Raw genomic sequence first — 14714 nt, 5'->3', positions numbered from 1 at the left:
CCCTGGGGGGAAGCTCTAAGGCAAACTCACCCCCTCTGGATGAAGGGCTGTGGGAATCACCCATGTGTCAACCTTAATTCAGGGCTTGGGGTTCAAACCCCAGCATTTCAGTCACTCCCTGGGTAACCACACCAGCTCCAGGGCTTCTGTTCTTGAGGCCTTTTAAAGCTTGCTGGCTGTGCGAGCGTCTCTTTGGGAGTGGGGTCAAGTGTGGGGAGTCTGACCCTGTTAACTATAGCAGTGAACTTACATCCAAGGAAGGAGCATCAGGAGGGTGTAAGAGGAGCCCACACCCCCTGTGACTGTCTGGGTTGTGTCTCAGAACACTGCACCTCAGTGCTGCCTAGGTTTAAATCCTCTTGCCCAGAGGGTGTTGGGATGTCTGATGCTGTTGGCTCTGGAGTCTCACGCCTTTGAAAGTGAGGGTAGGAGAATAAGTAAGAATTAAGGAATGGAGAAACTGAGGCTTTGATGTGAGATTCTGCCAAACTGTTTTCCGTGACTGTCTGGGTTGTGTCTCAGAACACTGCACCTCAGTGCTGCCTAGGTTTAAATCCTCTTGCCCAGAGGGTGTTGGGATGTCTGATGCTGTTGGCTCTGGAGTCTCACGCCTTTGAAAGTGAGGGTAGGAGAATAAGTAAGAATTAAGGAATGGAGAAACTGAGGCTTTGATGTGAGATTCTGCCAAACTGTTTTCCAGTAGCACACGCCCAGCCAAGCTGTGCTACCTGTGTGTGCAGGACGTGCAGCTTTTATCTCTCTAGTCTTGACAGAAGCTTGGCTGGAGCTGAAAGGATTCAAGCAAGTGAAGAACCTTCAGTTCCAAGTGCTGTGCAGAGTCAGAACAACACGAGTATTTAAGTTGATAATTTTAGTCTCTGCAAGTCTTGCACTCAGCTGATGTGACTGTGGATATCACAGCTTGATGTGCATCACCTCCAGCTCTCTGGGCTGCCTTCCTAGTCCTTTTAGAACCATGTTCTCCCAATGAAAGGCCACGCTGATTTAACTGAAAGCTTCTTTTCCCCACAGCTTTTGACAGCCTATCTGGACTTGCAGCTGGGGAACTGCTATGTGATTCCCCTGAACACCTCCATTGTCATGCCACCCAGGAACCTGATGGATCTCTTTGCCAAGCTGGCGGTAGGTGGAGACCCCCTGGGTGGGTCCTGCTGAGGAGATGGCTCTGGGTCAGAGTGGGCTGGGTGTTGAGCTCTTGCTGCAACAGTCCTCTTGCCATCCAAGGACATAATCCCCTGGCTTGGTCACTGTACTGAAGCTGAGGCCAGCTGTCAGTGTATATTATGTTGAGCAGATCCATGCTTAATGCTCTTATTAATACCCAGCTTTATGAAAGCTGAAAGCAACTAGCAAATAAGGTTAAATTTAGCTATTGTAAAGGAATTTGAAAGCTCCATGTAGCATTGAAAGCCTAAACCTAGAAGTTACTACTGCAAAGCTTGTCCTGTGAGGGCTTGGATGAAAAGAACAATGCCAACTTGTTCTTCTCTCCTCTCAGCACTGTAGTGACAAGCTCACTTCACTGACTAAGACTGGTATTTTTCCAAGATGTCTTATCTTATGGGGTCAAGTTGATGGAGCTTGCTGCTGCTTTGAAATGAAATGCAGTGCTGAGCTATCGTGTGTCAAATGGGACTGCTCAGAATGGTCCTTGACTCCACCACACCTCGTGCTGGAGGCCACCTGATCTAGCTGAGCTGGTTCCTTTGGCTTCATGAAGCCTGAAGTGTCTCCCTGCCCACGCTTTGAGGAGTTGGCCGTGAGGGGAGAAGTCATTTCAGCAGTGCTGTGGTGGTGTAGACTTCACTTTTGTAGGTCTCACTGCTTTTTTTGGGTTGTATTGGAAGCATACTGCCTCAAATTTGGTAACTTTCATAGCACTTTCTCCTCTTAACTGCCAACTTTCTGTTGTGTACAAATAAACTTGAGCAGGTTCTGTTTGTTTTCTTCCAGTGAGGGAGCAATGTTGAGGTTAACTGTGGTTTGTTTGGCTGTAACTGCAACTGTTTGCTATAGCCTCTGTCAGTTTTTAACTTCTCTGGTATGCAGCTGTTGCAGACTAGCATATCTTAGCATGAATAAAAAAGAAAGAAGGCTGAGATCTGGTGCTTGAAGCCCTTCCAAAGCCGAGTAAAACGTGGTGGTGCTTGTCCATTGTTAGCAGAATGCTGCATCTCAAGGCTTTTTCTCCTTCAGACTGGCTCTTACCTGCCTCAGACCTACCTAGTCCGTGAGGAGATGGTGGTTACAGAGGAGATAGATAATGTGTCTGACCTGGGTATCTTCATCTACCAGCTCTGTGTTGGAAAAGAGACCTTCAGACTTCAGCGCAGAGACCAGATAACAGGTGAGTTCCCTTTGCTATTGTTCAGGTGGGGAAAGGGTCAATACTTAAACCTTTGGAGTTTTTAGACTTGGAAATTCTCCACAGCAACTGGGACTGCTTACAGAACTGGTGGGTGTTTTCCCCTGCTTTCAAGTATGTGTCTGAAGTCTCATTCAACTGCAATGAGAGAGTTTCAGTGACAAAAACTGGCTGCCTGCTCAAACCACATTGGAACTTAAGCCTGTTTCTGTTCCTCCTTTTGGTTGAAACTAAGTTTGCCCCCAGAATTTGTATAATCCACTTGATAATGTGAGTCTCTGGAGGTGCAGCTCAGTCTGTCACTGCCCTGCCTAAAACTGGGTTACAGGAGCACCAAGTGAAAACATGATATTCTAGTTCACTTGCTCTGGAACAGAAAAAAAAAGTTTGAAAAATAAAAATAGACCAGCTATCTCTGGACATCCCAGACTTCCTCTCTGAAAGAGGAAGAGCAGCTCACAGGAAGTTCTGGGCTCTGTTTTTGTTGCCTGTCTCCTGTTGCCACTCCCTGGACACCCCTTGGCAAGGATTGTCCCTGAGGGGGTGGATGGTTTGGTGGGAGGCCTGCAGGACAGAAAGCTGATGTTGTGAGTTGTAGTTTGCTGGAGTTGTCAAAGCATTTCAGAGGTTGCTGCTCTCACCAGGCACACAACAAGCCAACCCTCTGTCAGCTCCAGCCTTTCAGAATGCAAATGTTTGCTTTGTCAGAACTCTCTGCTCTGCTTTTCCTGCCAAGCTCTTAGGCAAGAGCTTCCTCAGCTCAGTTCCAGCACCAGGAGCCACGCTGCTGTTTGCTAGAGACTACATCCTGCTGCTGGATGGAAGGTGCTGGGGAGGGGCATAGAATTGGTCCTGACAGTGTGAGGCACGTGGAGGAACAGCAAGTGTTGCCTTTGTGAGAGGGAGAGACCTGGCTTCTGGTGAATGAACAGTGCTGCTTGGTGCAGCCTCTGCTCTGTAGCTGACCTCACTGGCCCTCAGGGAGGAGTGGGGTGGGAAATCTAACCCAGGTTGCTGCTGAGGAGAAAATTGGTCAGGGACAAAGCTTCTCTTGCCTTCCAGATGACATTTCTAGCAGCCTTTCTTCTAGTGTGCAGCAGCCCTGCCCATGTCAAGGATTAGACTAAACTGGAGAAACTCCTGTGACTTCTGTGGAGAAATCTTCCTGTTTAGTTGGTGCTGCACTGCCTGGCAGAGTTTGTAGGGTTCCTGTGTTAGAGCAAACTGACCTCACATTCTGAGACAGTGCCCTGGAGCTGGGGGCAGGGGAGAAAGCAGCCAGGTCATCCTGACTGACCAGTTCCATCCCCAGTTAGCCACTGGGAACTTCTCCCAGGCGTGGAGGCTGAGGTGAACTGGAGGGACAGCCTGTGTTTGAAGTGTTCACAGACTAAAGCAGTGCTCTGCTGAGTGTGGTTTGAGAGCTAGTGCTTCTGCATTTCCATGGGTACTTTCTCTTGCTTGCTCTGAACAACTCTCTGCTTATTAAGCTATAAATCTTTCTTCTCTCATCATTTGGTATTGAGATACTTTTGCTGAGCAGCTTGTTCATGGGGGCAGCACTACTAAGAGACAAGAACACAGTAAAGATTCACAGCTGATACAGGTCAACTGCCTGTGTCAGATCCAGGCCTGGCCTGTCCCAAAATAGAGAAAATCACTTTAATAGTGTTAGGATTTGTCACTCAGCTGATGGTTTTCCTCACAGGGCTCTGGGCAAGGTGAACAATCAGTGTTAATACACACTGGGGTGGGGGGGAAGTGCTGGTGAGGAGCTAGGAGGGGCTTTTTTCTTGACCCTTTTTGAGATTTTTTTTTTTTTTAAAACTTTCCCTGTCATTTCCACCTTGATTTTGGGGTTGGGAAGGGCTATGAGAAACTTTGCCATAAACTTGTCTCTTGAGTGTTCTGTCACTAAAACGATGGTCGGGATCCTTGAAACAAGCTCTCTGTTGCTTTGTATGTATATTATCATTCCCCTTTTGAAAACAGGGGAGGAGAACAAGCTGATCCCAAACCCTAGTGGCAATTCATGGCTGTAGAATAATCCATGTGCAGGATTATTGTGATTTCTTCCTGCTCCAAACCCAGGGGAACACTCGCCGCTGGGTGCTCGCTCTGTTTACTGAAGGTCTCCTCTTCTCTCACCCCCAGGTCTGCAGAAACGTTCAGTGGAGAACTGTCGTTCCATCAGACACTTTGAAAACTCTTTTGTTGTGGAAACAAAGATCTGCCAGCAGTGAGGGGTGAGGGGGGAGGGGACGAGTTGACACCTTCCCTCCAGAAGTCCCAGCGTGCGACGTCGACTTCTTAAATTAAAACGTGCAGTGATAATCAAAAGCCTTATGCATTTTCTGTGTACTGCTTGTGTTCCAGAAGACCCAAGTCACCATTTCAGCTTCCTTTGATCCCTGGTGTAACTTCTTAGTTGTTAAATTTGAGTAAGGTTGGGTTTTGGTTTGGTTTTGTTTGGTTTTTTTTTTGATTTAGAAGGTTACTATCAGTTTTTATCCGTTGGATGTGTTTGATTTAGTGTAATCTGGGAATGGCAGAAAAATATATATATATAGACACACAAATATTAACCAGTTCTTTAGCTGGTTCCAGTTCTGTTCACCTTAATTTTCACAGAATGCTGACTATTAATCCTCTGTGGTTTGCACACCTCGTGTAGTTGTGTAGGATAGCTCTGCACTCCTCACCCTGCCTACAAAAAAACCTTCACCAAAGGTTTATTTTAACTCCCCTGGTGTGAAGCATGTAAAAATCCAACCTCAGCAAGCATCACCCTTTAACACTACCCTGGTTTCATTTTGTGCAATTACTGTATTGAACCCATATGTATATTTGGAACCTCCCCCCCAGCTTACGTTGACTCCTCCTACCTTTGGTTTCGTGGTATTTGGTTGTTAGATTCCCCTGGAGTTGCTCTTCAAGCCTGTCAGTATTTTTAGTTTCCAGTTGGTTTATCCTGGAACTTCCTGTTTCAAGGGTTTGTTTTGGCATCGCTCACTCGTGGACGTGGCTGTAGTTGTAAACTTTCAACTCCTCTGGCTTATATAAACTTTTTAGATCCACTTTTTATGAGCAAGTAGAGTTACTACTGCAGTCAGAGCATTGTTCTTTTTGGGTTTTTCTTTTTTTTTTTTGAGAGCTGCAGTATAAAGATAATGAAGAGAGAGTGTTCTGCAGTTGATAAACTTGAGAGTTTTATTAAGGGACTTTATATTGGCATAAATTCTGCAACCCTATAATAAATGTTTCTCTAAAACTTGGGTGTTTGTGTGGTTTTTGTGGTGCTCAGAGGCAGGGGTGCAGCCTGCAGAGACCTTCCCTCTCCTCCTCACCTCTCTTGCAGTTTGTGGAGCTGGATTTCCTCTTCCCATTGCTGTGGAAATGGTTTGTGGTGCAGAACCAACTTGGGCAGAGGGAGAAGGAAACATCACACTTCCAACCTGACCCACAAGAAGGCTGAGAGCACTTCTGGCAGCATTAATAAGATCTTGAATCTTTTTAGCCTATCATTTAGACCAAGGCAGCAGGAGGGGAATCAACAGCTTGTTGTAACACCTTCCAGCACCTCAGAGCTGTGGGTGCCATGGTGAAATTCCTCCAGCTCCTTGCTCAAGGAGCTAAAGTGTGGCTTGAACCCTTCTGGCTTCCCTGGAAAGCACCTTTGGGTGGCAGAGCTGGAAGTGAAGCAGCAGGCAAAGCTGTCTGTGCAGGGAGAGAGGGGTTGGGGAGTGACTAGGAGTAGCTGCTCTCACTCATCATCTCTGAAACCACAGCAGGAGCTCTGCTGCCTTGGCTTGGGAGCCAGAGCAGGTCCTGCCGTGGTGCTGAGGCTGTGCCCCCAAACTGGAGCCTTGCTCTGCTCAGTAGGTGTGGGGCTGGACTGGACTAGAATGCTGTGGGAAGCTCTGTTGCCAAGTGGGAGTTGGGGATGCTTTGCTGAAGCTGGTGTGAGTTCCTGGGGGAAGGAGCTGCACTGACAAGTTCTCTGCTGGGTGCTTGGGTGAGATGCTGTCGTGGTGATCTCCTCCTCTTCCTCCTCCTGTCGTGGTGATCTCCTCCTCCTCCTCCTCCTCTGCATGGTCTGAGAGGATCATGAGGGTGGGTTGGCTGACTCCTTTGGTTTGGTACTTGAGTGGAAAGGTTTGGAGATGTAGTTGCAGAGAGCAAGAAGCCTCTTCTTGCTGTGCTGAGGTTTGGAAGGAAAGCAGGAGTTCCTCCTGCCACCTTTGAGTGGCCACCAGCTGGAGGCTCTCACTAGACAAGCCTTTAACCCTCTGGCTACCACAAGACACAGAACAGGAGCCTTGGACATCCCCCAGAGAGCCTGCAAGGCTTCCTCTGCCTTTTCTCTGCTAAAGATTTTAGAACTGAAGCCTTAAGAGCTCATTAGATGTTCTAGGCACCAAGCCCAGGTCCTCCAAGGGTCAGGTTGTTCCTACCTGCAGCCGAGGTCTCGGCCACGTGCTGGGCTGGCTGATCTGGCCCTAATCCCTGGGTCAGGGCTCTGCCAGCCTAAGGTCACTTCTGGGAAGAGTCATTGCTCCCAGCTCATGCCCTGCTCTGCCCCAGGAGCTCCTGATCCAGCTGCTGGGTGGGAAGCAGAAGGAGTGACCCAGGGGTGAGCTCTGCACCAGTAGGTGGCACAGGCAGCAAACACTTGGGCCTGACGTGGGTGTAACCAACCTACAAACAGCTTGGTGGAAGCTTCCTCTAGGTGGTGTTCAGTGGCTTTGCTTCATTTTGATCTCCAGGGAAGAACATTTTTCTCCTACAACCCTAACCTGAGTAAAAAGCCTGTTAATACCTGAGTAGGTCTGGTTGGGACACGGGTGTGGGACCTGCAGGGCTGCCAAGGGGCAGATGCAAACTGATTTCCCATGCTGGCTGCTGTTTACAGGCATGTCCTCTGCAAAAGCCACCAGTGTGCACAGCACCTTCAGCAGCAGTTGTGCACTTGAGGCTTGAGAAGCTCTCTTTATGCAGGTTACTCCTCTGACACAACATATTTAGCTGTAAGTTTGAAATCCCTTAATAACTGTTGAGCCAACAGTCCAGTGCTTTGCTTGGTTCCTTTCCCAGCATTCAGAGGGGGGTGTGTGTATTTTTTTTCCCCAAGTTAAAGTCCTCTAATCAGGAAGATCCATGAGAAGAATCACAATGAAGAACAAATTTGCCTTGGTGGGTTGGAGGAGATGCTGCTGACCTCTGCAGAAGCCTGGTGTGCCTGAGGGTGACTGGTGAGTTGTGGGCTGCTGGTGGTGTGTGACACACTTCCTTTAGTCTGCACTACAACTTCAGAGTTTCCTCCAGCCTGACTTGGTAAAAATTCACAGGAATTAAGGTATTTATATATCCAAATAATTTGAGATGAAGATCTAGGGAAGAAAAAATATGGACAGCGTGGAGACCTTTGAAAGCCAGACCAAGGTCTCAGCCTGCAGTGAAATAAAGCTTTAGCACCTCAGGCTTGAGGAAAAGTGAGACATTTTTCTCCATAAGCTCAACTCTGCCCCAGCGTGGAGACCTTTGAAAGCCAGACCAGTCTCAGCCTGCAATGAAATAGAGCTTTAGCACCTCAGGCTTGATGAAAAGTGAGACATTTTTCCCCATAAGCTCAACTCTGCCCTGTGGCAGCACAGTCACACTTCTCATGCTGGTGAAAAAGCTCTCACCTCCCACCCCCAGCAAAAGACACTCTGTGTGGGGGGATGCCTGGAGGACGAGGAGCCTGCTAGGACTGGGCTGACCTCTCTGGACTTCTTTAGCTCTTGGCATCACAGGGCAAGAAACCCAAAATAGCTCACCAGATGTGCCCAGCAAAATTGATGGGGAGTGATGGCAGAAATATCAGAGTGCTGAAATCAGCTCTGAATTTCCCTGAGAAAAAAATCCTGCTTTGCTATTTTTAAATCATCCTCCTGTGCCTGGGGTTGGTTCTTCCCTGGCTGCCTCTGCTCTGGCTGCAGCAGGGGGGGCCTGGATTGGGACAGTCCCCTCGACAGCAATCCAGCAGCTGCCAACTCTAGATTGATTTTATAGATGGATGCTTTTGTTGTTTGGTTTTGTCTGAAGCCCTCAGGAAGGCTGAAAAGAAAGAAAACACCGTGACGTTGAACTGAAGGCAACTTCCTCCACCCCACCACTTCCTCCTGCTGCATTTCACCTCCTGTCCTCCTAACTTGCCCCAAACTAGAAAACAAATTAACCCTAGAAGGGTGGAAAGCCTCTGTAGGGCCAGGTGAGTGCTGTGTGGTCCCTCTGTGGTGGCACAGGACAAGGCTGAGCTTGAGGTGAAGCTTTGGAGGATTAAAGCTGCTTTGCCCTGTCCTAATTCTGAGCTGTGGCTGGGGTGGCTTGGCTGCCAGCTATGGCACAGAGCCCCAGGGCTACCACTCATTGAAGCCTCCAGACTGCAGGCAAAGTAATTATCACAGGTGTAATTACAGTCACATCATTGCATTCAAATTATTTCTTCATTAATGGTTTGTATTTGGGATATTACCTTGGCAATATGAACGGGTGTTTTTCCTGCTAATTAAGGACTCTCCACCTAGTCCTCCAACTCCAAAGGGAAGGATTTCTTATAGCTCAACTATTTTGTTTACTTAAATGGATTTTTCTCTCTTTTTTTTGTATTGTGACAGCTCCAATTTCCACGTGAACAAACCTGAGAGTGAATTTCCTGGCTGGAAAAATCATCCTGCCTGCTGTGTGTCTGTCACAGAAGATTTAAGTTCTCCTCAGCTGTTCCCTTTTAGGCCTTGTGGATGTTTGAAGCCGTTCTGGGTTAGAGCCCACGTGTGGACACCTGACTGTGGAACAAACAACATCCTTCCTCCAAAACTAATCCCTGCTTGGACTGGAACCAGATGGTTTTAGGCTGGAGTGAGAGCGCCGGCGTGTGGGACTCCCCAGGGGTAGAGCCAGGGATGGATAAACCTCCAGTTCCCACTCCATGAACTTGGTGGGAGGAGGACCTGTAGGGATTTTGGTCCTGGGGGTGGTGGCATCAGTGGTAGCTGTGTGTTCTCACTGGAGGAGAAGTGATTCAGCACTTTGGCTTCATTCCACTTGCTGGTCTTAACTCCTTTGTCCTCACGTGTTCTCAGCCTCTTTCAGTAGTTAATCCTTAGCAAAATAAGAGGGATGGAGGATCCCCCATTCAGCCTCTGTGCCCAGAGTGGAACTGGAACCTCTTGTAGCTTTTGCCTCCTCCCATCATGGTCACAAACTCAAACTGGTGGGGTGGAGGAACCAGACCTTCCCAGAAAGCCAAGAGCAATGCTCCCCTGCTTCTGCTGAGCTGGGACTGCTGCCTTCCCACCCAGCTCTGCAGGGCTGAGCAGAAACAACAGCCTGCCTGCTGGTGTGGTACCTGTGCTCTGTGCTGGAGGCTCAAGTCCTTCCTGTCCCAAATTCCTCCTGCTCTCTGCCAAGCCTCAGTGTTCCTCTTCACCAGCTGAATCGGGTGGCTGGGAAGCAGGGATGCTGCTCCAAAGACACACTCTGCTCCTGTTTCTGTCTGGAAGTGGCTTCTCTGGTGAAGGTTTGCTGGGTGGAGCTGGCTGCCAAGCAGCCATGGGCATGGGTTGAGGAGAACTTGCACCTAGAAGTGCTGACTGCTGGTGTGCTCCTGAGGCCCTGCTCTCACCACAGATAAAGACCCTTCATTTTCAGTAGGGAAATGACTCAGTGACTGCAGGGAAAACAAAGTTTCTGGCAGAGTGCCTGGATTGTAGGAGAGAGAAAAAACACAATGAGCTCCAGATCTCAACAACTGTTGTATTTCTTCTAGAAATAGCCTCTCTGCAGATACACCAGATATGGGCAGTTATCTTTCTGCACACTCAGGGTTTGTTATTTCTTGATGGAGCTGATGGTTTCCCTCTACAAAACTCTTCTTTCTGTCTTCTCAGCATCCTTTGATTTTCCTCCTCTTCTGTGTTTTCATTTTCTTTCTTTTTTTTCCCCCCAGGAAACAACCAAACAGAACTCACTTGCCAGAAAAGCTCCAGTGCTCTGAAGGACAGCAGGGCCCTTGCTGCAGAGCTGGATCTACAGCAGAACACTGATGTTGAGGTGAGTTGTGGGCTGTTCTCTGAGGCTGGGCCACTTTCTCCTAGAGAAAAGCATCCCCCCCTTGTAGGGGAGGTGGTTGGAGGGACCTGGTTTGCCCTGTTGATTGCTGAAGTTGTGCTGGTTGTGGCTGTTGCACTGAGGAGCATGGACACGTTCTCCAAAGCCATAACACCTCAGTGTGGCTTTTGTGTTCATCCTTTTGCCTTTGAGTGGAGAGCTGTGGTCTCCCAGCTGGTACTTCTACCAAGGGCTACTTAGTTTGGTGGAAATAAAGATGAACTCACCCTCCTGGGGCCCTCACAGATGCTAAGAGAACCCCTGAGGACTCAACCTACTTGTGTTTTGGGTCTTGGACCAAGCTCTGGTCTTGGACCTGGCCTTGAGCCAGCCTAGGAACACCTTCTGCTTGTTGAATAAGATTCAGAGTCAGCTTCAGAAGGGCAGGAATGAGCTTTAGCACAACAAACAGCTGAGGGCAAAGCCCATCAGTGACAAAATTCATCGTTGGGGCTTGATTCTGGGATGTCTCCTGTGTTAGTTCAGGGCTTGTGTGCAATATTCAGCCTATTTATTTCTACAGTTCACATCCATGGCTTCTGTTTCTCTTCAGCTTCAGCATGGGAGCTCTGGCCCTGGTGGGGAGGACATCCAGGGGCTGAGGATGATCTGCTCCCTGCAGGGGCTGTGCCAGGTCCTTTTTACTGATAAAATATCCCTCACCCAAACCAGGAGCTGCTGTGGGTCCTGCTGGACCAGGAAACAACCAGAGAGCTTTTGGGCTAGATACCACCAGGGTTTGATGGCTGGGCTGGGGCAGATGAGCCCAGAAGGAGGAATTTTGGGTGAAGGAGCTTGGAGGAACAGCACCTTGGCTTGGGCAGCAGTGCTGGGTTTTATAGACTGATAACCACAAGGAACAGGAGGGGACGTGGGGCTTTGATGGTCAGTGTTAATTCACTTTGAGAAACCTGGAATTGAACTGGAAACTCAAAGCCACGTGAGTTTGAGCTTCTGTTTTGCATAAGCCTCCTGGGAACTTTTTTCTCCAGACCTCTGGCTGACCACAAGGAGTTGCCCTTTCTTTAAAGATCAACTGTGTCATGCAGGAGTGGGGTTTGTGCAAGAAAGTGGCACCAGATCCCCAGGCTGAGAGGAGATGACAGAAACTGGTCTGCCCAGGGAAGGTTTTGGGTGGATTAAAAGCCTGAAAAGAGAATTTTTTCCCTTGGGAGCCCTGGGAGGGTGAGCAGGGAGGGGAAGCTGGCTGTGGAGGGGTTTGGAGCAGGCTGTTGGTAGAAGACCTTCACTTTGCTGGAGCCCCACTGAGATGTTGTCTCCTTAGAGCCCTGCTGAGCCCACTGGGACAATGGGTAGGTAGATGAGTTCAGAGATTAGCTCATTCTAATGAGTCATGCCCATCAGTTCCATCATTTCTGTTCATCCTCCCTTTCTTGGTTCTGTTTCTTTGGGTTTTTTTAAGTCTAAATTCTATATTTAAGGGGGAAAAAAGGGGAGGGTGGAAGGAAACCTAAGTGGACTGGCAGAAAAAGAGAGAATCTTGAAGACTGTAGCTCAGCCACTTGCTGGTGGTACCTGCCCCCCAAGAGACTTCATTTCCCCCCTCTCTTTAACTTCATCTTGGCACCTCTGAGTAGTCCCAGAACTGGCCACTGGCTCTGACTGGGGTGAGAACTTTTCTTGAGGCCTGACTGATGCTGAAATGGGCTCTGGGGGGTGCCTGGCTTTGTTGCCAGGCTTGTTTTCTGAGAGGTGGCCATGGCTCAGCCCTCACCCATGCCTGGGCAGGGTGGAGATGCCTTGAGAAGCCCCCCCAGAAGGCCTGGCAGCAGCTGGGGAGGTTTATGGGGTGCATTGGGTGTTGCTTTGACGTAAGGCACAGAAATAGAGCTGGAAGAAGGAACAGGCAAGCAGGTCTTCCCCTTTGAGGAGATGGCACTAACCACCACAAGTCCTGTTTGTGTCTGTTCCCCAGTGCTGTGGGCTGTGATCTTTTCTTCTTTCTCCTGCTGCACGGGTGGAAGAGCAGAGATTGTCCTGCTGCAGGCTGGCCAAGGGTGTTTTCCTAGCCAGGGGAAAGAGGGAGTCAAATCCCCTTTTAAACTGAGGATTTTTAGCCAGTTTTCATCCTTCCTAGGCAAGGACTGCACTTGCAGGGAGGGGCAGTGACAGCCTTGTCCCTTCCCTGTGTTTGATACACCTTGTGGTCACCACAGAATCCTGTCTGGGCTGGGAGGGACCTCCAAAAGTCATCTAGTCCAAGTCATTCCCCTTGTAGCTGCAGGATGAGAAAGGACATTTCTGTTCCTTCTGTCCAGTGGTTGCCCTGGTGGAGCAAACCCTTGGACAAGCTGGAGCCTGCAGCAAGGTTACCCCCTCCCAGCAGCTGAGCTAGCCCCAAAATCTGGGGGTGTCCATCCCTGTTTCCTCTTGGGAAGGACAATGTTGTCATTAATGGCAGGGAGTGACCCTGCTGGCATCCAGTCTTTGCATGGAGCTCAGTGTCAGGAGACAAGGAATGATGCAAAAAGCATGAGGAAAGATAAAAAAGATTTTGGGGTGGTTTGTCAGTCTTGAGAGACTGTGGATGAGTCTTTAATAAGGCAGAAAACATTAAAGAGATAGCAGAGGAAAGAATAAATGAGAAGTAAACCAGACCCCTGTACCTCGTGGCTGCTTCTTTCAGCTGGAATGTCACATTTTCACCTCAGGTTCCTCCTCTGTGGCATGTTTGAATTTGGAGAAATTCACAGAGTCTTTATTTCTTTAGCAGGGTTGCCCCTGCAGTTAAACTCTGACTGCCTTGGAGAGAAGGGTGAGTGGAACAGGTTAGCTACTGGTTGTTACTGGTCCCCAGCAGCACGGGGTGGTGTCCAAACAGCTGTTCCAGATGTGTGCTGGGGTTTTGTTATCCTTTTGTTCTTGCTGGCTTTATGGAGCTGGGTCTTTTTTTTTTTCAAATTTGGGCTCTTTTGGTGCTCATTAGGTCCTATAAATGGATATGGGGTAATGGCTTCAAAATGGGAGAGGGGAGACTTAGATTAGGGATGAGGAAGAAGTTCTTCACTCTGAGGGTGGTGAGACCCTGGCCCAGGTTGCCCAGGGAATTTGTGGATGCTCCATCCCTGGAGGTGTTCAAGGTGAGGTTGGATGGGGCTTGGAGCACCCTGGGCTAGTGGGAGATGTCCCTGCCCATGGCAGGGGGGTGGAACTGGATGATTTTAAGGCCCCTTCCAACCCCAACCACGATTCTCTGATTCTTCTCAATCCCATTTACACAGAGCTCAGTTTATCAGCCCAAATGCTGGAGCTCCTCTGCATTAACCAGCAGCATGAGCTGGGCACTGTCCAGACAGCCCCAGCACATCTGCTCTTTTTTTTGCAGGTTATGAAACCATCTCTGATGAGATTTTTATCTCTTTTTTTTCATTTTTTCCTGGATGGGGTTGACTTGTACCCGGGTGACTGGCTGTGGTGGTGGTTGAGGTCTGAGGAGCAGTATCCAGCAGGGCTGTGCTCAACACTGAGCACTGAGGGCTTTGGAAAGGTTGGAGGGACCCGTGGCAGGACCATCAGCATGTGGCCCAGCTCCCACCTCCAGCTCAGAGCCACGAGGGCAGGAGGTGCCTGGGGCCCTGAGCACAGGCAGGAGCTCTCCTCCACCCAGGCATGTGTAGGAGGTGAAAAGGGAACCAGTCGCTTGTGATGCAAGAGGAAGAGCCTCTGAAAGATGTTGTCAGGTGGTCAGCTCCAAGCTCCAGCCACAGGGTTCTGAGCTGTGCACTTAGAACCTCAGACATCTACCAGGAACAAGGGGCAGGGCGAGAGGAAACGGCCTCAAGTTGCCCCAGGGGAGGTTGAGGTTGGGTATGAGGAGCAATTTCTTCTCTGAAAGGGTTGCCCAGGGCTGTGCCAGGCTGCCCAGGGCAGTGGTGGAGTCCCCACCCCTGGAGGGGTTCCCAAGCTGTGGAGATGTGGGGTGAGGGACACGGGGCAGTGGGGACCTGGCAGGGCTGGGGGATGGTTGGACTTGATCTTTGAGGGCTCTGCTTTCCCAACCAGTTATGATTCTAATTAAAACAGAGAATTGATTCCTCTATCACTCTCTGGGCTTAAGAGATCCATGGGTTCAGGTGCAGGTTGGCCAAGCAGGCTGGAGAAGAGCCCTTCATGTCCCTAGGGAACAATGCAGGTGCAGGGAGCCCCACAACCAGCA

General features: G+C 49.3%; 1 protein-coding gene across 1 annotated transcript in view; it reads left to right on the top strand.

Moving 5' to 3' along the window:
* Positions 1–4818, top strand: part of ITM2A (integral membrane protein 2A) — a gene marked incomplete at its 5' end in the record, with an annotated part of 5854 nt that extends 1036 nt beyond the window's left edge. The window contains 3 exons of the mRNA XM_008937931.1: positions 1033–1143; positions 2218–2368; positions 4541–4818. Coding sequence (XP_008936179.1) covers positions 1033–1143; positions 2218–2368; positions 4541–4629 — 351 coding nt within the window. The remainder of the gene's footprint in view (positions 1–1032; positions 1144–2217; positions 2369–4540) is intronic.
* Between the last annotated feature and the right edge of the window lie 9896 nt (positions 4819–14714).

This window comes from Merops nubicus, unplaced genomic scaffold (genome assembly GCF_000691845.1).
Source record: "Merops nubicus isolate BGI_N331 unplaced genomic scaffold, ASM69184v1 scaffold18983, whole genome shotgun sequence".
NCBI lineage: Eukaryota > Metazoa > Chordata > Aves > Coraciiformes > Meropidae > Merops > Merops nubicus.
The sequence above is the reverse complement of the archived record's forward strand: the minus strand, read 5'-3'. Positions and strand labels throughout refer to the sequence as shown.